This window comes from Lithobates pipiens, unplaced genomic scaffold (assembly GCF_037356315.1).
Source record: "Lithobates pipiens isolate NorthernLeopardFrog02 unplaced genomic scaffold, aLitPip1_a1.2 Scaffold_35, whole genome shotgun sequence".
In the NCBI taxonomy this organism is placed as follows: domain Eukaryota; kingdom Metazoa; phylum Chordata; class Amphibia; order Anura; family Ranidae; genus Lithobates; species Lithobates pipiens.
The window spans coordinates 26,232,771-26,260,682 of NW_027507811.1; the positions used below are offsets into that span (position 1 = coordinate 26,232,771).

Genomic DNA, 27,912 nt, shown 5'->3' on the forward strand with positions numbered 1-27,912 from the left:
GATGGCAAATTTACCAGACCAAACGGGAACACATAAGAGAAGCACATTAATAGGGTTTACAAGCACTTTAAAACATAGATTTTTTTTATTTATTTTTTTGCATTTATATACACGACTGGTGAATGGCAGCATGTCCATTGGAGCATTTGTCCTATGGCCAACATTACAGTTTTTACATTAAAATAAAAATATAAACATCCAGCAATAAAATACAACTTTTATTTATTTTTACTTAAATAAAAAAATAAAAAATAAACACTTGAAAGGACTTAAGCAGCACCTGCATAAGATGTAAGCATTAAATCTTCTTTGTAAATGCTCTACATTTAACATTTTCCTATCTTTTATACGTCCTATTATTCATTGAGGTTTGGTGGCCCCTTCCATTGCTTTTCCCAAAGTCTCACTGGCCGAAGGAAATGTCTTTCTCAATATCATTTGTGTATTTTCCTGCCAAGAGCAAACAGTCCTAGACCAGCAGACATTTTTCAGTGCACACATACAGTAATTTTTAATAGTGCTTGACCCAAACAAAAAAATGTTTTATTGCAAGGAGGAGTTGTCCTTTAAATGTGCAAACAAAAACACAGGAACACCCAACTGGAGCTCTCTTTTCCTATAGCTAAGCATCTCTTCTTGAAACCAATCTAAGTTGTACCTTGACAACGGGTCCTTTCCAATTTGTTGACTGGCTGTCTAAGATTGCAGACAAGTAGAACAGCCAGTTACAAAATACATTTCCAAAATGTTGTAACAGCGGAAATGGATTTCAGACGAGAAATTTGAAACTAAGCTAAATGACCTTGAGTTAACTTGAGAATGTCTTTATTTTAGCAGAGCCAAAGCGTGTGGGCCCCAAATGCCTAAAGGGCTCTTAAAGAAAGAGTTGCCATCGATGGCATTTTGATAACAGGTCTAGGTACTAGTCAAAGAAACATCCTTAAAGGATGGGTCTACCTGATTAGAGTTGGAAATTATGGGGGATCCTACTTTTGCAGTGGCATATAAGCAGCTGTAGGGACTCACTGAGCCCACCAGGTTATGATCATAACCTAAAAATCACTTCTGGCAGGACTGGCCCTTTGGGTTCTACATATAAAAAATGTGTTGGGCGAATGTCACAAGCATTTGACCAGCTCCTACGAGTCTTGACCTTATTTTGCTATGTTGATTTCAATATGACTGTCAGCTCCATCTAATGACCATAATGCATGTTTTTTCCCTGGAGTATCTCAATCAGGAAATATACCACATTAAGGCCACTAGATGGAGCTGGCAATCCTAGGAAATAACTGCATTAAGCAAAATGTGGTCATGGTTTGTGAGGGTTGGTTGAGTGAATGTGGCATACGTCCAACAACTTTTTTTAAAAAAATATAGCCCCTACAGCTTCTGTTATTCCACAATATTCAAGATATTTGGCTTTACATCCAAATCTGCTTTGTCGGTATGTTCAGTTCCTTCAGCTATACGGCCAGAGAAAGGTTTCTCCTCCTTGTGTGTTTTTTGGTGCCGAAGTAATTGAAGCTTCTTTTCGAATCTCTCCCCGCACTCTGAGCACGTACATGGCTTCTCACCCACATTACTGCGTTCCTGTATCACGAAGCCTAATTTACGAATGAAGCTTTTGCGCCATTCTGAGGTGGTACTTGGCCTTTCGCTTTTGTGAATCCGCTGGTGTATGGTCAAGCCTAATTTATTGTGAAAATACTTACCACACAGTGGGCATGAACATGGCCTCCTCTTCTTGCTGTGGCCCTCCATGTGTCTTAAAAGATAGGCTCTACTCATGAAGTACTTCCCACATTCTTGACAATAATGGAGATTCATCCTGGTATGAAGTCTATGGTGGTTAACCAGATTGATTCTCTTGATGAAGCACCTTCCACATTCGGAGCACTGATATGGCTTGTCAATGGCAGGGTGCTGTTCACACTTGTTGGTGAACCCCTCACCTCCCTCCGAACGAGCAAACTCTGTGGTTTCCATGTCGCCTTCGTGCTTCTTCTGATGCCTTCGAAGATTGGAGTTGCTGACAAACTGCTTGCCACATTTAGCACAAGAGAAGGGATTCTTGGTAGCGTGGATTTTCTGGTGATTGGAGAGGTTTGTTGCTTTGCTAAAATGTTTTCCACATTCACCACAAGAGTATGGTTTGTCCTCAGTGTGAATCTTCTGATGCTCCTCAAGGTTTGTCAGGCTGAGGAAACATTTGCCACAGTCATGACAAGTGTACCGCTCGGCTGTGGCATGAATTTTCCTGTGCCTACCAAGACCCGATTTATGCTTAAAATGTTTCCCACACTCGTTACACGAGAGTGGCCGATCTTTCAAATGTATCTGTTTCGACTTCTTAGGTTTCTTTGAAAAGTTGGATGGGCAGTGTGTCCCGTCAACATAAAGTTCAATTTCAGCAGGGACCTCTTCCTCATCTGACATGGGTTCTTCCTTAATCTGTACAGAGTTATATTGTACAGGTGCTAAAGATGTGTATGTGCTAGGATATGGGGGAAACTCTTGACATGGATTGGTTTCCTGTTTAATAGGGGTAGATGTGTGCAGGTAACATTCTTCAGAAGTGGAAGAGCCAGCGTATGGAAGATTATCTTCTTCTTTGCATATGTAGGGATCGTCTTTAATGCGAACTGTTGTATACTCCATAGATTCTACGTGGGAGGGAATAGCAGACTGCATATGGTGTTCTTCTTCATGCAAGAGAGGTACTTCCTTATTATCTCCTGTTGAACCTTGTGTACCATCTGAAGAATTATACAATTTAAGGGCAGGCCGATACCCTAGTTTATGCAATAGTGCCCTTGCCTTTGCATCAGTAAGGGCATACGTGTGGTCCACAAGTGGGGAATACAACTTACCCATGCACAAGGCAGAGTTCTTAATATTTCTAGATATACCATCCGTAGAATTTGTGTCCATTTGCTTTTCAAAGTGTGGGAAATATCCTCCTTCATACAGAGTTGACATTTTGGCAAGGTCTAACATTTGGTCATCTACTAAAGTGTAGTTTGTTGCAGTTATAACAAGATCGTAATCTTCATCCATACCATATTGTGATGAAATAGGGGATTGGCATGTGCTGCCTGGACTTCTAGGATCTGTTAAAATATATATATATATATCAGGTAAAGAACAGGTTTTCACTTCTTTCTTTTATTTTCCAAAATAAAAAACACTTCAACATAAAAGCAAACCTCCACCCCTTCCCAGTGAGGCTGAGCTTAGAAAAAGAATGCTCTCTGCCAGATGTATAAAGCCTGTTGGTGATGCCCTAGCATTTACCAATACCTACTAATTACCAATAGACAGTAACATTTTAAAATTCATGTTTGCATCCTGGGGTACTCCTTTCTGATAACAGCCTCTAAAAGACCACATCTGCCAAACCCTATTATAGATGTACTTTATAACACAACTCCTAGCATCACTAAGCTAGGACATTGCTGTAATCCAGGTTCTTGTGTGGTACACTGGTGACTTGGGGGCTCGTCCGGGATGAGGTCAGATAAGACCATGGCTGTGTGGGGAAGCCATACAACCGTAATGGGGCAGGTGCTGTTTATCATTTAGTCAAAGTTTTTAAATGCAACCTTACCTGGATATGAGAAGGGCTGTTGATTCTCCATCATATGGTGATACAGATGGTTGTGTCTATTTAAATACTCCCACTCCTCCAAGGAGAAGTAAACAGTGACATCCTGACACCTTATAGGAACCTAACACACACAATGATATAATTAGCAGCCAGACACTTTCTGTTACTGGATAATGTCCCATAATTCCTGGCATAGCTCACCTCTCCTGTCAGCAGCTCATTGATCTTGTTGGTGACTTCTAGAATCTTGTTGTAGTTGTTTTTCTCAGATATACTGAAGTAAGATGGGGACTCCATGTCGAGGCTTTTGCTGCATCCTTGTAACACATGGGAATGGCTGCTAACTTTTAATTGATCTCCAGATTTCTTCATAATGATATAATCCTAGAAATTGAGAGATGCATATCAATAATACAGATCTCCCATCTCTTCAGCCATGTCACGCGACCTTTCTAGAATTCTCCTAGCCTCACCATTCAAGTCTGTGGATTATTAATAGAGATAAGAGTTTTGTCATATGACCCTCCCAGACTCCTCCTCACCTCTACAGTCAGCTACTTGTTTTATAATTGGGGATAAAATTAATGTCATGTGACCCACCCTGAATTCTCCTCACCTCTTCAAATAGCAGATGGAGAATTTTCAGAGTTAGCTTTATTATTCTTTCAGTGATCTTGTTTTTGCCATTATCCATGCTCGTGGAGTTATAGACATATATATCAATATGATTTTTTCCTCTATAATCTGCTTTCACGCAAAGGTTACTTTAGAGCTCCATCTAGAAACCAAGAGAAGAATTATATCATAAGAAAGGCCAACAGTCCACTTTTTGTGAAGAATCATATAACAATAATTTAAGCGTTATACCAAAATATTTCTTACAGTGTTTTAACATCCTTTAGTGATGTCACTAAATATATCACATTATCTTCTCCATATGTTTTATACATACATTTTTTTTTTTTTATTTAGCTGTTGGTTGCACCATTTACTTAGTTCCCAAAGTCCAAATTTTCCAAGCATTCCTAGATGAGATTCCATACAAAAGAGGTCATGCTCCAGAGGTACTAAAACTCCACCAAGGACTGTCAAACTCAATCCACAAGACTTGTCAAACTCAATCCACAAGACTGTATCTCAATTAAGTTTGCCCCCTAAGAGCACACAAAGTGAGAGAACATCAAGGTTTGTCGGGAACTCCCACGTAACTTTCCTCAGTTGAGTTATTCTTAGTATATATACCTTGTGCATCTTTGGGTTCCTCCCAACGGACCTGAGATCATCTATGGTGAACATCATCTTCAGTGAACACCACATGGAAGGAAAGTAGAATTCAACTGCTGAAAAGATTATCCTCCTAGAAATGATCTTTCAGTTTCTTGTAGGTACTTGAAAGTGCTCAGGTCAGCCCACCTCATGGAGCAATTGTGAAAGGCCCTAAACCCGATGTTAAAAAAATGCCAATACTATCCTCTCAAAGGACCTGAACTGTAGGATCATTTATGGATCTTGGAGCCTCAGTGAACACCACATGGAAGGAAACAAAAATTCATCTGCTGAAAATATTATCCTCCTAGAAGTGATCTTCCAGTTTCTTGTAGGTACCTGAAAGTTCCTGGGTCTGCCCATCTGATGGAGCAATTATAAAAGGCCCCAAACCCATCGTTAAAAAACTGTCAAGACATTTTTTCCCCAGCAGCCCAAAAGATTCAAACCTACCTTAAAAGTCTAAATGTAATCAGTGACACACCAGGACAAGAAACAAAATTCAACTATACGGGAAGTACACTCCCCATGACTCTGTAAGGTGCTCTCTGGATTCTTGGTGCAGTGGCATTTTCCTCAGTTGAGTTATACCTAGTAAACCTTGTTTATCTTTGGGTTCCTCGCACAGAACCTTCGCTGTAGGATCATCTATGGATCTTGGAGCTTCAGTGAAAACCACGTGGAAGCAAAGTAGAATTCATCTGCTGATCTTCCAGTTTCTTGTACGTACTTGAAAGTTCCTGGGTCTGCCCACCTAATGGAGCAATTGTGAAAGGCCCTAAACCCGATGTTAAAAAAACTGCCAGTACTAAGAAGTTTTTTCCAGCAGTCAATAAGATTCGGACCTGCCTTTAAAAGGTAAAATGTGATTGGTGATACACCAGGACAAAATTCAACTATGCAGGAAGTACACTCCCCATAACCCTGTGAGGTGCTCTATGGATTCTTGGTGCAGTGGCATTCTCCTCAATTGAGTTATACCTAGTAAATCTTGTTTATCTTTGGGTTCTTCTGAATGGACCTGACCTGTAGAATCATCTATGGATCTTGGAGCCCTATTGAACACCACATGGAGGGAAAGCAGAATTTAACCACTTAAACAATTATACTCCTCGCACTGATATTTCAGTTTCTTATAGGTACTGGTAATCTCCTGGTTCTGCCCACCTTCTTGAGCACTTGTGAAATGCCCACAGTCTGATGGTAAAATGAAGTCAGTACTAAAAAAATTCTATCACCTGCTTTGAATGTCTGAAAGTGAATGATGGAACACCAGGACAAGAAAAAGGAAACTCCACCATGCAGGAAGTACAGTTCTCATGACCCTGTGCGGATTCTTGCTGTTGTGGAACACAACAAAGATCTCAGATTAGGGTAGACTGAGTAAACTTCATGTCTTTGGTCCAGTAAATTTTCTGTATAGAAGCTAAGTTAGTGCTTTCATTGGTTTTCTGGAATTTCTCTTTAAAAGACAAAAATGTAAAAAATATAGGCATTGAGAAACCTTGTATGCAATGGTTATGTGCAAAGGATCAGCAGCAAAGTTACTATGCATATACATTATGTAAAGGAAATAGTGCATATATTAAAATAATACCAGGCCTATAGAAGCTCCATCTGCAGTAATAGCTCATCTTTCTATTCAGCTGCATGTGAATGAACTGGAAGTTGATGTTTAGCAAGTGAACTCTTCCGGGCTTTGCGTTCCAGCAGTCTTGTTGTGTGTTCTTTTGTAGGATCAGCTCTTCTACTACTGGAGGACAACAGAATGGAATTGGTGCCACCTAGCGTTCATACCAGGCATTGCTTGTACGTTTTCCGTAGTCCTTTTAGTATTTTTACTTGTTCATATATACAGTGCCTTCGAAAAATTTTCATACCCCTAAAATTTTACACATTTTATCATGTTACAACCAAAAAACTTAAATGTATTTTATTGGGATTTTATGTGATAGACCAACACAAAGTGGCACAAAATTGTGAAGTGGAAGGAAAATGATAAATGGTTTTCAATTTTTTTTACAAATAAATATGTGAAAAGTGTGGCGTGCATTTGTTTTCAGCCCCCTTTACTCCGATACCCCTAACTAAAATCTATGGGAACCAATTGCCTTCAGAAGTTACCTAATTAGTAGAGTCCACCTATGTGTAATTTAATCTCAGTATAAATACAGCTGTTCTGTGAAGCCCTCAGGAGGTTTGTTAGAGACCTTAGTGAACAAACAGCATCACAAAGGCCAAGGAACACACTAGACAGGTTGATGATCAAGTTGTGTGAGAAGTTTAAAGCGGGGTTGGGTTATAGAAAAATATCCCAAGCTTTTAACATCTCACGGAGCACTGTTCAATCCATCATCCGAAAATGGAAGGAGTATGGCCCAACTGCAAACCTACCAAGACATGGCCGTCCACCTAAACTGACAGGCCAGGCAAGGAGAGCATTCATCAGAGAAGCAGCCAAGAGGCCCATGGTAACTGTAGAGGAGCTGCAGAGATCCACAGCTCAGGTGGGAGAATCTGTCCACAGGACAACTATTAGTGCACTCCACAAATATGGCATTTATGCAAGAGTGACAAGAAGAAAGACATTATTGAAAGAAAGCCATAAGAAGTCCTGTTTGCAATTTGTGAGAAGCCATGTGGGGGACACAGCAAACATGTGGAAGAAGGTGCTCTGGTCAGATGAGACCAAAATTCAACTTTTTGGCCTAAAAGCAAAATGCTATGTGTGCCAGAAAACTAACACTGCACATCACCCTGAACACACCATCCCCACCATAAAACATGGTGGTGGCAGCATCATGCTATGGGGATGCTTTTTTTCAGCAGGGACAGGGAAGCTGGTCAGAGTTGATGGGAAGATAAAGGGAGCCAAATACAGGGCAATCTTAGAAACCTGTTAGAGTCTGCAAAAGACTTGAGACTGGGGCGGAGGTTCACCTTCCAGCAGAAGAATGACCCTAAACATACAGCCAGAGCTACAATGAAATGGTTTAGATCAAAGCATATTCATGTGTTAGAATGGCCCAGTGAAAGTCCAAACCTAAATCCAATTGAGAATATGTGGCAAGACTTGAAAATTGCTGTTCACAGATGCTGTCCATCCAACCTGACAGAGCTTGAGCTATTTTGCAAAGAAGAATGGGCAAAAATGTCCCTCTCTAGATGTGCAAAGCTGGTAGAGACATCCCCAAAAAGACTTGCAGCTGTAATTGCAGCAAAAAGGTGGTTCTACAAAGTATTGGGGGGGGGGGGGGGGCTGAATACAAATGTACACCAGGCTTTTCACATATTTATTTGTAAAAAAAACACAATTATGTGTCACTTTGTGTTGACCTATCACATAAAATCCCAATAAAATACATGTACGTTTTTGGTTGTAACATGACAACATGTGGAAAATTTCAAGGGGTATAAATACTTTTTCAAGGCACTGTATGTGAAGGTTTGAATGACTGAGGATTAACCACTCATGCAGGCGAATGTGCCTGAATTTACCCATCCATTATAAATAACCCTCCAAGACTTGGGTCCTCAAATGGGCATTAATTACATTTTTGGGGAAGGGGGTATTGTGAAATAGACAAAGGACGGGTCTGATAGGTTTAAGGGTGGTCTTTTAAATTAAAGCGAAAATAGAGACCTAAAAATTTGAATCTTGGGGCATGACCACCATATACAGTATCTCACAAAAGTGAGTACACCCCTCACATTTTTGTAAATATTTTATTCTATTTTTTATGTGACAACACTGAAGAAATTACAAGAAATGTGCTATCCACCCTTTAACACACCTGCTCCCCATTCACACCTGAGACCTTGTAACGCTAACGAGTCACATAACACTGGAGAGGGAAAATGGCTAATTGGGCCCAATTTGGACATTTTCACTTAGGGGTGTACTCACTTCAGTTGCCAGTGGTTTAGACATTAATGGCTGTGTGTTGAGTTATTTTGAGGGGACAGCAAATTTACACTGTTATACACGCTGTGCACTCACTACTTTACATTGTAGCAAAGTGTAATTTCTTCAGTGTTGTGTCATGAAAAAATATAATAAAATATTTACAAAAATGTGAGGGGTGTATGTAATAAAGCACCTTCCATTGCAACTTCGCCAACATCTCGCATCCATGGCAGGAAAAAATTGTAAGCCCTTGTACACACGACCGGACATTCCGACGTAAAATGTCCGATCGGACCGTGTTGTGGGATAATCTGACCGTGTGTGGGCTCCATCGGACTGTTTCCGTCGGAATATCTGATCGACAAAGTTTTAGAGCAAGGTTATAAAATTTTCCGACAACATGATCCGGTTGGACTTTGTCCGATCGTTTGTAGAGAATTCCGATCGGACAAAGTGCCACGCATGCTCAGATCAAATTCCTAGACCAAAGCTATTGGCTACTAGCCCAAATGTAGTCCCGTCGTAACAAAATAACGTCATCACGTTACGAACGATCGGATTTTCTGACAACTTTGTCCGACCGTGTGTATGCAACACCAGTTTCGGACAAAATCCGACGGATTTTGTTGTCGGAATGTCTGACCGTGTGTACAAGCGCTAAGAGGTGTGTGGAGGTTTTATACCATGCAGATAGGAATTTATAACAAGACTCCTGTACTTTGAAGCATATGGAGGAGGCACGAGTGAGTCTTTTAATCTTTTGTAATTGAGGTGGGGTAAACTGCACTTGTAAGTTCCGGCTTCCATTCTCTAATAAAATAGGAAAGGTGACTAACAGTAGATCTCAAAAGCAGCTTATACATTTGAGACAGGAGGTGACCCAAATCTGGTGACGAGGAGCAATAAGATTTAAATTCAGTAACGGTGAAGCTCACTCATAAAATAAGGGAGAGTCCTGCTACAAAAAAAGCATAGAGCTGCCAATATCTCTAGCTGGGGGCCAGCTTAGCACCTGTGATGTTTCCATCTGACCCCCATGTGTGAAAAAAGTGCATGTCCTCCCCTGGCTCAAACCAGAGGAAACCCAATAAAGGGGCTAAGTCTGAAATTTCAGTTGCCAGAACCCCATTGCCATTCAGCCTATTTCAAACCATTAGTGTCATAACCGTGAGTGGCGAGGTCCATCCTGAGAGCCCCAGATTCGAGGCAGGTATTCACGGGGCACCTTACATTTTTCTAGATACCCAAATTTTATCAGGTGTTGTTTTTAAGTAAGTGGGGTACTAAAGCGCTTAGAGCTTCTCAATTCTAGACAAGTCCCAGGCAATGAAGAGATAGAAAGCGAGAGAGAGAGATTGGTGTCATATGGGGTGACTAAACTCAATGGTGATGGTGGTGAGCGATTTCACAGCAGTCCAAACTGTGGTTTAGGCCTTGGCGGCACACTTTTATTGAAAAAGAAAAGTTCAACGTGTAAAGAAAAAAGTGTCTCTCTTTACAGCAGCACCACTGCCCTTATCTCTCAGACACGGCTCTCTGGGTTTTCCTGGCTCACTCAGCCTTTAGTTAGAGTCCCCAGCTGTATGGGCCCACCCCTGCCCTTCTGGTAGGGGTTCTCCTCACACCTCGAGCTTTCTCAAACTCCTGAGACTTACAGACTTAGTTGACTCAACTCTCCCAACCTGATGGACATCAAATCCCTCCAACGTGGAGTACACTCTCGAGTAGAGCACCTCTGTCTTCTGGCAGCAACACATGCCCCTCCTGGCTGGAGCCCAAAGCTCTCTCTTTAAAGAGCCTGGAGCTATGGCCAGCTCCTGCCTTAAAGTGAATATGGACACCTGTACACTCACACAACCTCCAGATCTCCAAGAGGACCTGGATACAAGATTGAAGGCTTTGTTCCACCCAAGACACTTTTAAGCCTTCAAGCTCCAGACCCTGGTCCAGGATCACAAAACCTGAAGAAAACTGAATACCCAGATTTCTCTGCTCAGTCACAGCACTTTGGAACTCCAAACTCTGCATGAGTGTGAATCCCGTGTCGATTTTTGCCTATATTCACACAGTGGCAGGGCTTTGAACTATTTTAGATGTTCTCATAGGTTCCTCTATCCAGGCTAAAAGAAAATGCAAGCAAACACTCTAGTGCATTAGTGTGACATCTGGGTGGTCTATTGTTTAAGTGATAGTGTTTCAGGCCTTGCTGCACTACTGCTAGGCTCTGAGGAAGAAAGTATTCCTTCAGGCAGCAGAGGCCCCAATGTCTTCTTCTCTGTTATCTGGAGACTGTCAGTTCCAGGACTGATTGCCACGACAAGGTGGCTTTTACAAAGCTTAATTTTTTTCATATGTTTGTGATTAGCTTTTAATTTGTTAGCAGTATTAACAAATATAATTGGGATAATGCACTAGGCTGGTGCGCCCTCTTTTCTGTATTTTTCTTGTGACTAAAAGAAAATGTACCTGTGCGGTAAACTAAGGCTTAGCCTTGACAAAGGAGGGAGCATGGGACCATGATACTGTCTCTGGCAGTGCCTCCATTTAGTTAGGCCTTGCGAAGTGTAAGTTGGACCCCCTAATTATTATTTACCTTGTCCCCAGGCATAGTACATTGTACTCACATTTGCTATACATCTTGGAGTAAGGGCAGTCCAGACCTTTAATTTATTTCAAAGAAGGGGGTTAGGGTTTGGAGGAATACCAAACCAAGCATCTTCTTGGAAATGTCTCTGCATGGAGCTCCAACTTCTGCGTACAACAAATGGAAATTAGCACCCATTACAACAGAGGTTCCTGTGTTTTCCCTGTGGCAGGTAATTACAGCAGTAGACCAGTGGTGGTTCAGGTGTTACTCCAATATTCAAAGCAATATCTTTAACTACTAGCTACTATCAACTCTGGTAAAGCCAGTGAAGGCTCAAGTGTGGCTCCAGTGTCCAATGGTATCCCTGGTAGCAGCCACATCAGTATGGGTTTGGTCCTTTGTTAAAGTGATTCTAAAGGTGGAAGGACCGAGCCACTCTCTCATGTGTCTCATACAGAGGTGGTTCGGGAGCGGCTTGCTATGGGGCAATCAGCAGGGGGAGGAGGCCAGAGTGTTGGCAGGGGACCCAAGAAGAGGAGGATCAGGACTGCTCAATGCAAAACCATTAAACAGTGCAGATAAGTATAAGACCTGACTTGCAGGTGAAGTGTGGCCTTACCTTCAGTCTTACAAAGTTGCACGGCTCTTCTCTCTCTCAGTGTGCATTGGAAATTGCAGCCCGCCTCATTTACTGGCTGTAGGACATTATGCAGCATCTAGGTCTTTTCTACCTAGCTTGACTATATCTGACTCGCCTCTTCCATTCATTGGATTTTATGTCTTTAAATCATGAAGGCTCAAAATGTCAATAGTGCGTTGATTAGAAGGGGAAAGGAAGAATCAGGCAAGGCATATATCAGTAGAATAAACGTAAGTTTTAGGGAACGAAATAGCCTGGTAGACCAGTGAGGTCACCAATTCTGTAAATAGCATTTATGACTCTCTTGTTCCATCAGGCTTGCATGGACTGTCCACTTGGATCATAGAGATGTTTTTCATCTAGGAACATCTAGGAGAGGTGTTTTTCATCTAGGAACATGCTGTTCTAATACAGAGTAGATGATTCCTGGGTATGATGCATGGATGTGAGGATGTTCTTCAACTAAGAGCTTATCATTCTGAATATGAGTAGATAGAGTCCAGGTATAATGTAAAGATGTGGACATGTGGAGAATTTCTTCAGTTGGGAGCATCTTGTGAATGATGGAGACTGGGTATGATGTATGGATGTAGAGCAGTGCCTCAAATGAGAGAAGCTTGTTGCGAATATGAGATGATCAAGGATGGATATGGTGTACGGATGTAAAGATATTCTTCAGCTGAGAGAGGCTTGTTGTGAATATAAGTAGATAGAGAATGGGCATGATGAGGTACGGATGCAGAGATGTTCCTCAAATGATAAAGGCCTGTTCTGAATATGAGTAGATAAAGGAAGGGTATGGTGTACAGACGTGGAGATGTTCTTCAGCTGAGGGTGGCTTGTTCTGAATATAAGTAGATGGAGAATGGGTAAGATGTATGAATGTGGAGATCTTAGGAGACATGTTGCTCATTTCATGATGTAGATGGAGGCTGGTTATGATGAAGTCCGGATGTGGAGATGTTCTTCAGCTGAGAGGCTTGTTCTGAATAGAAGTAGATGGAGGCTGGATATGATGTATGGATGTAGAGATGTTCCTCAAATGAGAAAGGCTTGTTCTGAATATGATTAGATGAAGGATGGGGTATGGTGCATGGATGTGGAGATTTTCTTCAACTGAGAGAGGCTTGTTCTCAATATAAGGTGATGGAGAAGGTATGATGTATGGATGAAGAGATGTTCCCCAGATAATAAAGCCTTGTTCTGATTATGAGTAGATGGAGAAAGGGTATGATGAACAGTAGAGCTATTCCTCAAATGAGAGAGGCTTGTTGTGAATATGACTAGATGGAGGATGGTTGTTGTGTGCAGATATGAATATTGGGAAAGTTGGGAGCATCTTGTGAATGATGGAGACTGGGTATGATGTATGGATGTAGAGCAGTGCCTCAAATGAGAGAAGCTTGTTGCGAATATGAGAAGATCAAGGATGGTTATGGTGTATGGATGTAAAGATATTCTTCAGCTGAGAGAGGCTTGTTGTGAATATAAGTAGATAGAGAATGGGCATGATGAGGTGCGGATGTAGAGATGTTTCTCAAATGAGAAAGGCCTGTTCTGAATATGAGTAGATAAAGGATGGGTATGGTGTACAGATGTGGAGATATTCTTCAGCTGAGGGAGGCTTGTTCTGAATATAAGTAGATGGAGAATGGGTAAGATGTATGAATGTGGAGATCTAATGCCGCGTACACACGATCGAATTGTCCGGCGTACTTAGTCCGCCGGACCGCATTTCACCAGACAATCCGATCGTGTGTGGGCTTCAGCGGACTTTTTCAGCGTAAAGTCCGGCGGACTTAGAAAGTAGTTTTGCAGCCCAATCTTTCCGCCGGACTTGGGTTTCAGCGGACAATACGTTCGTGAGTATGCTAGTCCGGCAGACTAAGAATGACGCATGCTCAGAAGCAAGTACGAGAAGGAAGCTATTGGCTACTGGCTATTGAACTTCCTTTTTCTAGTCCTGTCGTATGTGCTGTACGTCATCGCGCTAGCAAACGGCGGACTTTCTGTGTGTCCGTGTGTGGCCAAGTCCGTTCGGTAGAAAGTCCGCCGGACTATCCGCCAGATTGTTTGCCAGACTAAGTTTGCCGGACAATTCGATCGTGTGTACGCGGCATTAGGAGACATGTTGCTCAGGTGGAAAGTGGATTTCATGATGTAGATGGAGGCTGGTTATGATGAAGTACGGCTGTGGAGATGTTCTTCAGCTGAGAGGCTTGTTCTGAATATGATTAGATGAAGGATGGGATATGGTGCAAAAGTGTTGAAATTTGCTCATTATAGCACCTCAGGATTTGAAACACCTTGGGTGCTGACGAAGGCATGTAAAGTATGTGCAAGCTCCTGCAGTGTCTGCACTGGAGTTCTGGACAATTCAGCACAATTTGAGCCCTGACATGTTTATTTTAAGGACCCCCCCCAGCTACAGAGTACCTCAGTAAGCCTAGATGTTCACAACCATGCATCATACACTCCTTATACGCATATAAACGAGCAACCTGTGTTAGCTGGAGAGACCACTCCATGCAATGTAGTTCTGAAATTACTTAAATAATAAATGTGTACAGGCTGCTGATGTGTCACAGGAAATGTTTAAATTTCATTTACCACGGTGGAGAGAACTGCAGCCCCAAAAGGTACTGTGGCTGTGTGATCATTTAAAGGAACACCATGGACAGCTATCTATTGAATGCTTTGTCTTGGCATGCTTAAAGCCGAGGGGGAGCATTCTATAAACTCGTTCTGCATACCTCTAAGGTTTCAATGGGTTGAAAAAGCAACATTTCACATTGAACATAGTGATTAATGCTACAGGGGTCTGAGCTAACACAGGTTACAATCAAGAAAATGTCTTCTCTTTCCCATGGTGCACTGGGAGAACAAATAGGATAAGCTGAGAAGTTGCTGCATGCAGCGAGACCTTCTTTTCCATACTAGAGTTTTTACATCTTGAATAGAGTAGGAAAGGGAAAGGTTAATATGCCCATCTATTATTTTCCATGGAGTCTATGAGGAAAATTACCTTTACCTGTCCTGAAAGGAAACTTCTCCAATGTGAAAAGTCCCCGCTTAGGCAATAAAGCACCCCCTTTTTTAGGGCTGTGGTTAAGCAGGTGGATGGAAATGGCCTAGAACAGTGATGGCAAACCTTAGCACCCCAGATGTTTTGGAACTACATTTCCCATGATGCTCAACTACACTGCAGAGTGCATGAGCATCATGGGAAATGTAGTTCCAAAACACTTGGGGTGCCAAGGTTCGCCATCACTGGCCTAGAAGAACAGACCATGGATTTTGGGTTCAGTAGATAAAGACCTCATTCCTATGGTCACTAACTGAGTGTCAAAGGAAATGGTTTAATAAATCCAGCAAAAAAATGCTCCATGCCATGCCCCCCTGATGTGTTTTGCCCCACCCATGGGGCTTAGTCATGAAGGGAGGGAACAGGGCACATTAGCTGGGAGCAGGAAACATTACATGAGAGTAGGGCACATTAGGTGGGACTTTCATGACTAAGCCTTGTGGTCGGGGTGAAACACATCAGAGGTGTGGCTTGGAAGGAGCTGGGCTGAGGCTGCTTTTACTCAAGCCACTGTCGGCTGGTGTGCGGCATTTGGGACATCTTTTTTGCTTGATTTATTGCACTGAGCTGGGACAGGCTCTCCCCAGCCAGCATCCACAGTGTGAGCCAAAGGATTGGGATGAAGGAGCCTGGAGCGGCACCTCTAGTCACTCTAGCCGGCAGTTATAGCACAATATGAACCCAAAGAATCCAAGGTTTGAAAACTCTGGAACGTGTTGGCCTTGTCCTTGCTTGCTACTAATAAAGAAACAGATACATGTCCTAATGCTTCATGGTGCTATTTCTGCCACTCATCCCCCACAGACACTCATGATGCACTGTTAAAGGACCCCTACCTATATTAGTCCTTCCATAACCCCAGTAACAACTGGGAAACAACTTACTCTAGCTCCACACTTTCAAAATGACCACTTGAAGTTGTTGTATCACATACACGTTACACTTTCAAGGGTCTTGGATGGTTGTCACAGGAACAGGTATACAATCAGCATTTATCTGCTCACTACCTGTGTGGAAGATCGTTATAAAATATTGGATTTTATAACACTTTTCATCTTGGAGACAAAGCTCACTGGGACAAATAGAAGAATGAATCTCCCCCAACAGGAAGACAGACAGCAATAAAACTGGATGTGTTCTAACCATTCCCTAATCTGAAGCACAAGTGTCAAACACAAGGCCGTGGACTGAATCAGGCCCGCCAGACCATTTCATGTAGCCCTCACACCTCTCATCTCTAACTCCACCTTGTCTCAGCAGTCAGCAGCAGAGAGGAGGACAGAATTCCTTCTGCAGATCCTGCGCCTCTCTGTGCAGGCGCAGAACCGCTTTGTCCCCGCCTCCCCTGATCTCAGCATTTAGCAGACTCTGTCAGCTGACTCCAGCCCTCCTCTGGTCCTCCTCAAGACCCTACACTTTCTGCTTCCCAGCTTCTCCCCAGGTTCTTCCTGGCAGCAAACCAAGGTAAGGGGGAGGGTGCACTGTGATGTAAGGGAGGGTGGGGGATTCTTGACTTCTGGTGGTGGGGGAGCTCTTGACATCTGATGTAAGGGGGATAGGATGCTTCGGACATCTAGTCCTACAGATACAACTGGCCCTTTGAGGGCAACCATGATGCTGATGCGGGCCGCTATGAATTTGAATTTGACACCCCTGAATAAAACTAAAAAAAATTTTGGCAACAGAAACACTTTAATGTTTTACAGCTTACTCAGTTGTGAATGACTTGTAAGACAAGCTCGCCCTCTAAAATTATTTCTTAACCCAACAGGCCAACCAAGTTTTCTCCAACTTTCTCAATCCTTCCAATAATCTGCCTGGATCACCAACTATTTTTTTAAGTAAAAATAGGATAACTACGCTGTGGTGCTTATAGAACTAGGACTGATTAGGAACAAATGGGAATATTCTGAAATTAAATAGAGAAGTCTAGTTCTTTTAAGTCTCTGATTCTTCTGGTTTGAGAAGTTCAGACAGCCAACCTGTCATGCTCTTCCCCAGAAATGTTCCCTGCCTCTGGAACGCCAACAGCATTTCCTCCCCCTGCATGAATCTTCTGATGTCGAATGAGTTTGGCTCGCCAAGTAAAACCTTTGCCACACTCCAAGCAAAAGTAAGGCCGTTCCCCGGAGTGGCTCTTTCGGTGGTTGCACAACTGAGAGTTGCTGGCGAAGCACTTGCCACACTGGGCACAAGAAAATGGCTTCTCTCCTGTGTGGACTCTCATGTGTCGGCTGAGGTAGGAATCGCTGATGAAACATTTTCCGCACTCGGGGCAAGAAAATGGCTTCTCCCCTGTGTGAATTCGTTGGTGGATAATGAGGTAGGTGTTGGTACCAAAGGACTTTCCACACTCTGAACAAGAGTACTGCTTATCTCCCGTGTGGCTCCTCTGGTGCTTTATCAGATACGACTGGCTGATAAAACTTTTCCTGCACTCCGAACATGAAAAAGGCTTTTCTCCGGTGTGGGTACGACCATGGATCACCAGATCAGCTTTATGGGTAAAAGATTTCCCACACTCATAGCAAGCGAATGGCTTGTCCCCTGAGTGGATCCTACGATGTTTCAGGAGGTAGGAGCTTGTTGTAAAACCTTTCCCGCATTCTGGACAGGAATAAGCCTTCTGACCGGTGTGGCCACGCTGGTGTCTAACCAGTTCAGACTTGGAGTTAAAGCAACTGTCACACTCATAACAGAAGAAGACCTTTTCCCTTGATGGTTGGGCATCATAATCCCCAGTCCTGGATATATATGAGGTAACGCCTTCAGGCTGAGGAGCATCTTGCTCATCCAACCCTCCGGAGAGTGGCTCTTCCAAAAAAGGACTAGAATTTGAGGAGTGTTGGACATGGGAGGTGTCAGAACAAATTAAATGTTCTTCATCCAAAGAACAGGTTTCCTCCTTGATACACACAGTTGTAAATTGTACTGGGCCTGATGGGGTGGAGAGGTTAGAGTATGTGATGTCCATTTTACTTTTAGATGCAGGTTGGACTCCATCTGAGGTTGTGGAGTGGTTAGTGTGTAGGGGATCAGCTTCAGCTGAGAGAGATTCCTCCTTAACATAAATAGATGGAGATTGTGTATGATTTGCCATTTTGTACATATCGGGCTTTTGGAGATGTTCCTCAGCTGGGAAGGATTCGCCTTTACCATCAGTTGATGTTGACTGTGTGTGAGGTGTGGGTATGGAGGTGAAGGAGGGAATTTGTTCAGCAGAGAGAGGTTCCTCTTTAATATGTACAGAAAAACAGTGTGCACGAGGTGTGGAGTTGACAAAGTCTAAGAGATGTTTTGAAGCTGAGAGCGGCTCCTCCTTCACGTGGGTCGATGTAGACTGCGTATCACATGGGGTTATGGGGACATCAGAGCATAGGAGCTGTTCTTCTTCCTCCTTAGCCGAAAAGGATATGAATCGTATGTGAGCTGGTGGTGTGGAGATGTCACATTGTGGGAGCCATTCTTCTTCCTGTTTACACGTAGTCGTGGCCTTGTTGATGTGCTCTGGAGTACGGGTCAATCTTTGATCTTTCGTAAGGAACATTTGCCAAGCTTGAGATAGCAACTCTCTTTATTCCCTCAATCTGGCAGTGTAGTAATACAGGAGGGGCATTCTCCGGATATTACATCTGCTGGAAACACAGACACGGCCGTGACAAGACGTAAATATGAGAGATGAACCTACACAGTTAAAAACAAGCAAAAATTTTCAATTTTCACACGTTACAGTTTTCCATGTCAAGAGCCATAGCTGCTGCTTCTTCTCTGAAGCCCCCCCGTGTCCCTCGGCATTTGCAAAAGAAAAGTAAGCATTCATCCACATGTGGAGATCCATATCTAAACTGTACTACAGAAGCTGTCTGCCTCATCACTGGAGAAGCTGTCTGGAGTTACACCCCGCTGACAGTCTCCTCTATCTCGGGAGGACGCTAGTGGTGAGATCTCTGCTTCCAGGTCTGCATGCCTACTGTGCCAATTACGAGGGGGGTGAATGAGAACAGACCAGACCAGGATATGTAGGTATAAGGTCAAGACCTGGCAACTTTCCGAAAAAGTCACTTTATTACATGGAGTGAAGTGTACAAAGTACAGTGGCTTACACGTTTCAGGACTATGCGTTAACAACTTGCTGATCGCCCCATAGCAGTTTTACTGCTACAGGGCGGCAGCTCTGCACCAGATCATGTCTATATACTGTACGTGATACTGCACTTCTGCCTGCAAGGCCACCGGTGACCCGCTTCTGCTGTGATCTGCCAGAGTCAGGCACTCAATGTCCTCCGGCACCCACCGATCATCGGGCAGAGACTCAGAACAGAGCTCTGCCTATTTAACCACTTCAATACCGGGCACTTAAACACCTTCCTGCCCAGACCAATTTTAAGCTTTCAGCGCTGTCGCACTTTGAATGACAATTGCGCGGTCATGCTACACTGTACCCAAATGAAATTTTTATCATTTTTTTCCCACAAATAGAGCTTTCTTTTGGTGGTATTTGATCACCTCTGCGGTTTTTATTTTTTGCTAAACAAATAAAAAAATACCGAAAATTTTGAAAAAAAAAATTTTTTTTTTGTTTCAGTTTCAATACTTTGTAAATAAGTAAATTTTCTCCTTCACTGATGGGCACTGATGGGGATACACTGATGGGCAATGATAAGGCGGCACTGATGGGCACTGATGAGGTGGCACCAATGAAGTGGCACTGATGAGGTGGCATTGATGGACACTGATATGTGGCACTGATAGGCGGCACTGATAGGCGGCACTGATAGGCGGCACTGATGGGTGGCACTGATGAGCGCCACGGATGGGCACTGATAGGTGGCACAAATTGGTACTGATAGCTGGCATGGATGGGCGGCATGGATGGGCATGGATGGGCGGCATGGATGGGCATGGATAGGCGGCACAGGTGGGCATGGGTAGTTGGCACAGGTGGGCATGGGTAGGCGGCACAGGTGGGCATGGATGGGCACTGATAGGTGGCATGGATGGGCACTGATAGGCGGCACGGATGGGAACTGATAGGCGGCATTGTATTATAATATACTGTACTAATGGATGCCAATCAGTGCCAAACAATAATGCATGCCAATCAGTGATGCCCATTGTGGGCACTGATTGGCATCCATTATGGGCACTGATTGGCATCCATTGTGGCACTGACTGGAATCCCTGGTGGTCTAGGGTGGCATACCTTATCCTGGGCATCCCTGGTGGCGTCCCTGGTGGTCCAGTGTGGGCATCCTCGGGGGGGCTGTGTAATCGATCAGCACAGGCCCCCCCTGTCAGAGGAGCAGCCGATCGGCTCTCCTCTACTCGCGTCTGACAGACGCGAGTGAGGAAAAGCCGATCACCGGCTCTTCTTATTTACACTGTGATCAGCCGTGATTGGACACGGCTGATCACGTGGTAAAGAGTCTCCGTCGGAGACTCTTTACCGAGATCGTAGTTGCCGGGTATCAGACTGACACCCCGTAACAACGATCGCTGCGATGCGCGCCCCCGGGGACGTCATATGACGTCCGATCAGGATTATGAAACCACTTTGCCACCGTCAATTTGTAATAGGGCGGGCGGCAAGTGGTTAAACAAAGCAAATCTCAGTTCTGATAGGGGGGAAGGGATGGATTTTCTGTTCCTGCAAAGCAGGGACTAAAATCCATCTCTTCCCCTAGTAAAAGGCAGCATATACAGTACACAAAAACACTGGCTAGGCACATATTATTTAACCCTTTGATCTCCCCTGTTTAACTGCTTCCCAACCAGTGTCATTAGTACAGTGACGGTGTATATTTTTTGCACTGATCACTGTATTAGTGTCACTGGTTCCCACAAAGTGTCACTTAGTATCCAATAGTCTGTCGCAATATCGCAGTCCCACTATAAATAGCTGATCGCCGCTATTCCTAGTATAAAAAAAAAATTAAATAAAAATCCCACAAATACAGTATCTCACAAAAGTGAGTACACCCCTCACATTTTTGTAAATATTTTATTCTATCTTTTCATGTGACAACACTGAAGAAATGACACTTTGCTACAATGTAAAGTAGTGAGTGTACAGCTTGTATAACAGTATAAATTTGCCGTTCCCTCAAAATAACTCAACACACAGCCATTGATGTCTAAACCGCTGGGAGCAAAAGGTGAGTACACCCCTAAGTGAAAATGTCCAAATTGGGCCCAATTAGTAATTTTCCCTCCCCGATGTCACGTGACTTGTTAGTGTTACAAGGTCTCAAGTGTGAATGGGGAGCAGGTGTGTTAAATTTGATGTTAACGCTCTCACTTTCTCATACTGGTCACTGGAAGTTCACCATGGCAACTCATGGCAAAGAACTCTCTGAGGATCTGAAAAAAAGAATTATTGCTCTACATAAAGATGGCCTAGGCCAGGGGTTGACAAATTTGTTTGGAATCTAGGAGCCAGCTAAAAAAGTTAGGAGCCAGGTCCGTGACGGCGATCTGGACCTGTCCCTGGCCTGACATGGAGACGAGTGAGGGGAAGATAGCCTCCAGCCCCCCCCACCTGTCTCCAAGTCATTGCCCATAGCTCTTAGAGGGACATTTTATTTGTTTTATTTTTTTCAAATGACAAATTTTTTTTAAATTGCTTTTTAGTGTAAATATGAGATGTGAGGTCTCTCTGACCCCAGATCTCATATATAAGAGGACCTGTCATGCTTTTTTCTATTACAAAGGATTTTTACATTCCTTATAATAGGAATAAAAGTGACACACTTTTTTTTTTTAAAAGAACAGTGAAAAAAAATAAAAATAAAAGTTAAAATAAGAAAAAAAAAAAATTTTTAAACGCGCCCTGTCCCGCCAAGCTTGCGTGCAGAAGCGAACGCATATATGAAAGCGATGTTCAAACGACCCATGTGAGGTATCGCTGCGATCGGTAGAGTAAGAGCAATAATTCTAGCCCCAGACCTTCTCTGTAACTCAAAACGTGCAACCTGTAGAATTTTTTAAACGTTGCCTATGGAGATTTTAAAGGGTAAAAGTTTGTCGCCATTCCATGAGCGGGCGCAATTTTGAAGCATGACATGTTGGGTATCGATTTACTCGGCGTAACATTATCTTTCACAATATAAAAAAAAAATTGGGCTAACTTTACTGTTGTCTTATTTTTTTTTTATTAAATAAATTATTTTTCCCCAAAAAAAGTGCGCTTGTAAGTCCACTGTGCAAATACGGTGTGACAGACATTATTGCAACGACCACCATTTTACTCTCTAGGGTGTTAGAATAAAAAAAAAAAAAGTATAATAAAATATAAATATAAATATATATATATGTGTTTAGGGGTTCTAAGTAAAGGGAAGGCAGGCAAGGCAGGGCAAGCTCCATTAGCATTGTTGGTTGTAATTCCAACGGCCACCACAAGAGGGCGCCAGATTCCAGAAGGAACCATAGGATCACAGAAGGCCTCAAAGCCGGGGGCTCAATTACCGGCCGCCGGTGGCGCGGCCCGACGCGATCACGCCGGGGGGGGGGGGGTCCACGGAGACAGGATACCCCCAGCTGTGCTACCCCAGGCGCCAGGTCGCTAATTCTAGTCGCAAATGCGACCTGGCGCCCGTGTTTTGTCGAGCCCTGGCCTAGGCTATAAGAAGATTGCCAAGACCCTGAAACTGAGCACAGTGGCCAAGACTATACAGCGGTTTAACAGAACAGGTTCCACTCAGAACAGACCTTGCCATGGTCAACCAAAGAAGTTGAGTGAACGAGCTCAGCGTCATATCCAGAGGTTGTCTTTCAAAAATAGACATATGAGTGCTACCAGCATTGCTGCAGAGGTTGAAGGGGTGGGGGGTCAGCCTGTCAGTGCTTGGACCATACACCGCACACTGCATCAAATTGGTCTGAATGACTGTCGTCCCAGAAAGAAGCCTCTTCTAAAGATGATGCACAAGAAAGCCCACAGTTTGCTGAAGACAAGCAGACTGAGGACATGGATTACTGGAACCATGTCCTGTGGTCTGATGAGACCAAGATAAACTTATTTGGTTCAGATGGTGTCAAACGTGTGTGGTGGCAACCAGGTGAGGAGTACAAAGACAAGTGTCTTGCCTACAGTCAAGCATGGTGGTGGGAGTGTCATGGTCTGGGGCTGCAAGAGTGCTGCTGGCACTGGGGAGCTACAGATCATTGAGGGAACCATGAATGCCAACATCTACTGCGACATACTAAAGCAGAGCATGATTCCCCTACCTTCAGAGACTGGGCCGCAGGGCAGTATTCCAACATGCTAACGACCCCAAACACATCTCCAAGATGACCACCACCTTGCTAAAGAAGCTGAGGGTAAAGGTGATGGACTGGCCAAACATGTCTCCAGACCTAAACCCTATTCAGAGTCTGTGGGGCATCCTCAGACGGAAGGTGGAGGAGCGCAAGGTCTCCAACAGCCACCAGTTCTGTGATGTCATCATGGAGGAGTGGAAGAGGACTCCATTGGCAACCTGTGAAGCTCTGGTGAACTCCATGCCCAAGAGGGTTAAGGCAGTGCTGGAAAATAATGGTGGCCACACAAAATATTGACACTTTGGGCCCAATTTGGACATTTTCACTTAGGGGTGTACTCACTTTTGTTGCCAGCGGTTTAGACATCAATGGCTGTGTGTTGAGTTATTTTGAGGGGACAGCAAATTTACACTGTTATACAAGCTGTACACTCACTACTATACATTGTAGCAAAGTGTCATTTCTTCAGTGTTGTGTCATGAAAAGATCGAATAAAATATTTACAAAAATGTGAGGGGTGTACTCACTTTTGTGAGATTATATATATATATATATATATATATATATATATATATATATATATATATAGCCATCAGGTAGTTCTATGGGCTCCTTTTCACTTGTGTTAGGGGTGTACTCACTTTTGTTAGATCCCATAGTTTGTATATGCTATAACGTTCACATAAATCAAACAATATGAGCTAATTTGGATTTTTTATTTTTTTTTAGCAAAACTATGTTGCTGAATACATATTGGTTGAAATTGAAGAAATTCGATTTTTTTTCCCTTTTATTTATTGGATATGTCTTATAGCAGAAATTAAAAAAAATATATATATATATTTTTTTTTAAATTGTCAGTCTTGTTTTGTTTATAGCGCAAACCCCCCCCCCCCCCCAAAAAAAAAAAAAAAACACAGAGGTGATCAAATACCACCAAAATAAATGTTTATTTGTGGGGGGGGGGAAATAACATCAATTTTATTTGCGTGCAGCGTTAAAAAAAAAATGGCCTCGTTATGAAGGGGAGGTAAATCTTCCGGAGATCAAGTGGTTAATCATAGCCATGGCTATGATGAAACATGTAAGCCACCTCAACTCGATGTAATGTAGTGACTTTTTTGGAAGGGTGGAAAAAAAAATTTAATCTGATTTTTTTTTTTATACCAAATTAAAACAATAAATTAATTAAAAAGCGGGATACAACATAAATTTACACCAAAAAAATAAATAAAATAAAAACTTGGTGTGAGATTTATTCCTTCCATACTAAAAACAATCAAACTCCTGGCCTTCGTTATATTTAATTTAGGTACATCCGATCGTGCCATATCTAATAGTGTGTTACCCCGTGACTCTCATCCAATGGCGGACGGCGAAAGTTCTGGTGATTGCTCCTTCTCTGACGCGGGGCGGATGCACGTGCACAAGCTGTCAATTTTACTCATGTGGTGATCGCATATGCGTCGCGAACAATGCATCGCATCACCTCCATTACTGATCAATTCTACATTAATAATAATATCAGCAGCAATAAATAATGCTAAAAACATAATGGCTCCTCATCCATATTACCTCTTCCTGGTGAATCTATTCAGCATCACAAAAGCGATTTATTTCCACTTCTAGTAATAGGGAGGATATTTAGGAGAGACTTCTGTCACCTAGACCCTTGTTTCAGCCACTAATCACCTCAGACTGCCTCACGGGGCTCCGACAAAATGGCCGCTTCTTCCTCACCCTGCAGACAACAATTTATACGGTTTCTGTACGCAGCCGTCGGCAAGTAGACTTGTGATCTAGCGTGCTGACGTCACGTTTTCCTTACAACGGCGATTCCCCTCCCTTGACAGCGGCGCTGGGAGGGGCTCTAGAGCGGCGGCGTCACGCTTTCCTTATATGGCGAGACCATTGACAGCTGTCACAGAGCGGGGCTCAGTTGAGGGGCGGGGTTTTCTGATCAGCAGTAAGCAGAGTGGAAGTCATGTGACCCCTGAGGGAGCGGGTTGTCATGGTGGCAGTGTGTGTGCACAAGGGATGGGTATGAATAGAAAGCCATGGGGGTTTTTGAAAAAATGAGAGAGGGTGGTGTTTTTTTTTCTGCAAGGACCTTATTGGCTGCCACTCTGTACCCCCCGCCCCCCGCAGGGGTTTTTCCTTTAAATATGGATATTTTATTCTAAATAGTTTTACTATGAGAGTCTCTCCATCAACAATCTGAGCAACACCCACAGACCTGCCCATGGCTGACACACCAGTGATGGACAAGGAGAGGAGAGTCATAACTGAGAGCTTAATAAACCTCACCCTGGAGATCCTCCACCTCCCGTCCCGGAGAGGTGAGGAGGATTCTGGGAGGTCACATGACATCACTCATCTATAATAATAAAACACAAACCTGACCGGAGAGGTGAGGAGGATTCTGGGAGGTCACATGACATCACTCTTATCTCTATTAATAAAACACTGACCTGACCGGAGAGGTGAGGAGGATTCTGGGAGGTCACATGACATCGCTCTTATCTCTATTAATAAAACACAGACCTGACCGCAGAGGTGAGGAGGATTCTGGGAGGTCACATGACATCACTCTTATCTCTATTAATAAAACACAGACCTGACCGGAGAGGTGAGGAGGATTCTTGGAGGGTAATATGATGTATGATCATTTTTATCCCATTATTTAGGATTATGGACTAATAAAACAGCCCAGTGATCCTCCACCACCCTTCTTGACACCTGAAAGAAACAAGAAGATACTGGAAGTCATCCAGAAGATGGTGGAGATGCTGACAGGAGAGGTGAGCGGTGCCGGGAATTCTGGGACATTATCCAGTAACAGACAAGGGATGTGTCTGGATGGTGACTGTATCATTGTGTGTGTCAGGTTCCTATAAGGTGTCAGGATGTCACTGTCTATTTCTCCATGGAGAAGTGGGAGTATATAGAAGGACACAAGGATCTCTACAAGGACGTCCTAAAGGAGAACCGGCTCCCTCTCGCATTACCGGGTAAGAATTAATTCCCAGAAATGCATTCTTTATTCTCAGTGAGGTCAACTCCTTATGATAAGGTGGGGTGGTAGTTGAACAAACTTTTCAATACACGCTTCTCTTTGACAGTCCCAAAAGAAGATCCTCCAGCACTATATATCTCTGGCCATATTAAGAAGGAACCTTTCCCAAGTGAAGATAGTCTCTCAGGTCCAGATGTCCATAACCACAAAAGTCATAGACTATCTGTATCTAATCATGTTAAAGAGGAACCTCTCTCAGGTTCAGATCATGTCTCCAACTTTGAGGTCTTCACATCCATATCTCATGCACAATCTCCATTGAGACTTGTTAAGGAGGATCCCCTTTCGGGTGGAGAACATATCTTCAACCTTGACCTCTTGAAGCTCACACATGATATGCAGGATCCATTTAAGTATAGTAAGGAAGAAGCCTGTTCAGACGAAGAACATCTCTGCTGTGACACCTCCCTGTTGACACATCAGCACCAGTTGACATTCATCTCAGTTAAAGAAGAACCCTACTTATCCGAAGAAAGCATTGTAGACCCTCAATTCATTACAGCTACAGAACACCTTCAGTGCCCATCTTCTGATTTGGAGGACCACCAAGACAACAAGCAGTTGGAAGACAACACACTGATTTCCTGTGAATGTGGCAAGAGTTTCTGGAGCAAGACGAAACTACACATACATGAGAAAATCCACACCAGACAGAAGCCCTACTCTTGTTTTGATTGCGGAAAATGTTTTCCTACAAACTTAGCTCTTCTGACACACGAGAGGGTTCACACCGGAGAGAAACCCTTTTCCTGCTACGGGTGTGGCAAAAATTTTAGGAGAGCGTCCGACTTACTCAGCCATCGCCGTACCCACATGGGAGAAAAGCCATTTTGTTGCCCTGAGTGTGGCCTGACTTTCTCCCGGAGCTCAAATCTGACTCGGCATCAGAGGAGTCACACGGGTGACAAGCCCTTCTCTTGCCAAGAATGCGATAAACGTTTTGTGTCCTGCTCCCATCTGGCCACACACCAAAGGATCCACACGGGAGCAAAGCCATATTGTTGCCTGGCGTGCGGTAAACAGTTCTCTAGCTCCTCAGGGCTTGGGAAGCACCAGAAAATACATTGAGAGGAGAAGCCGTATTCATGTATGGAATGTGGAAGGAGGTTTAAGTCCACTTCCAATCTAGCTAGGCATCGGCATGTTCACACAGGAGAGCAGCCATACATGTGCTATGCATGTGGGAGATGCTTTACCAGGAAGGAGGACCTTCTCAAGCACCAGATAAGCAAAGGACATGATGCATGAATCTTTAGACAATACTGGGAGCAGGAAGAGTATTCTAAAGTCCTACAATGCCAAGACTTCCGTAGAAAATTACATCTCATTAGGTATAATAGTGGCCAAGATACCTGTTTGTTTTTATGCTTGCCAGGACTTGCTGGTGGGTAAAAATAAAGGAACTCCAAAAAGTCTAAATCCAATGGATATCTTTATTAACCACCTCCAGTCCGGGCCTTTTCTGGCACTTTTTGTTCA

The 27,912-nt window shown here is 43.3% G+C and overlaps 2 protein-coding genes and 1 pseudogene across 4 annotated transcripts in view; 2 read left to right on the forward strand and 1 right to left on the reverse strand.

The window, feature by feature from the left end:
• The window catches only part of LOC143956160 (uncharacterized), a 482,654-nt gene that overhangs the window by 24,147 nt on the left and 430,595 nt on the right, over positions 1–27,912 (forward strand). The gene's annotated exons all lie outside the window — the stretch shown is intronic.
• Positions 67–25,196, reverse strand: LOC143956217 (uncharacterized). Of its 2 annotated transcripts, none has more exons than XM_077466390.1 (5): positions 24,933–25,196; positions 4,227–4,388; positions 3,812–3,994; positions 3,611–3,731; positions 67–3,113 (listed from the first exon to the last, which is right to left on the reverse strand). In XM_077466390.1, the coding sequence occupies exons 2-5, from the start codon at positions 4,302–4,304 to the stop codon at positions 1,396–1,398; spliced, it is 2,100 nt and encodes a 699-aa protein (XP_077322516.1). In that variant the 5' UTR covers positions 4,305–4,388; positions 24,933–25,196; the 3' UTR covers positions 67–1,395. The 2 variants fall into 2 exon arrangements, with proteins under 2 accessions (XP_077322516.1, XP_077322517.1); XM_077466391.1 differs by lacking the exon at positions 24,933–25,196 and adding an exon at positions 6,474–6,763.
• On the forward strand, positions 25,194–27,852 carry LOC143956319 (uncharacterized; annotated as a pseudogene). The gene is made up of 4 exons (XR_013269890.1): positions 25,194–25,913; positions 26,045–26,158; positions 26,245–26,368; positions 26,480–27,852. The product of XR_013269890.1 is annotated as an uncharacterized LOC143956319 (transcript).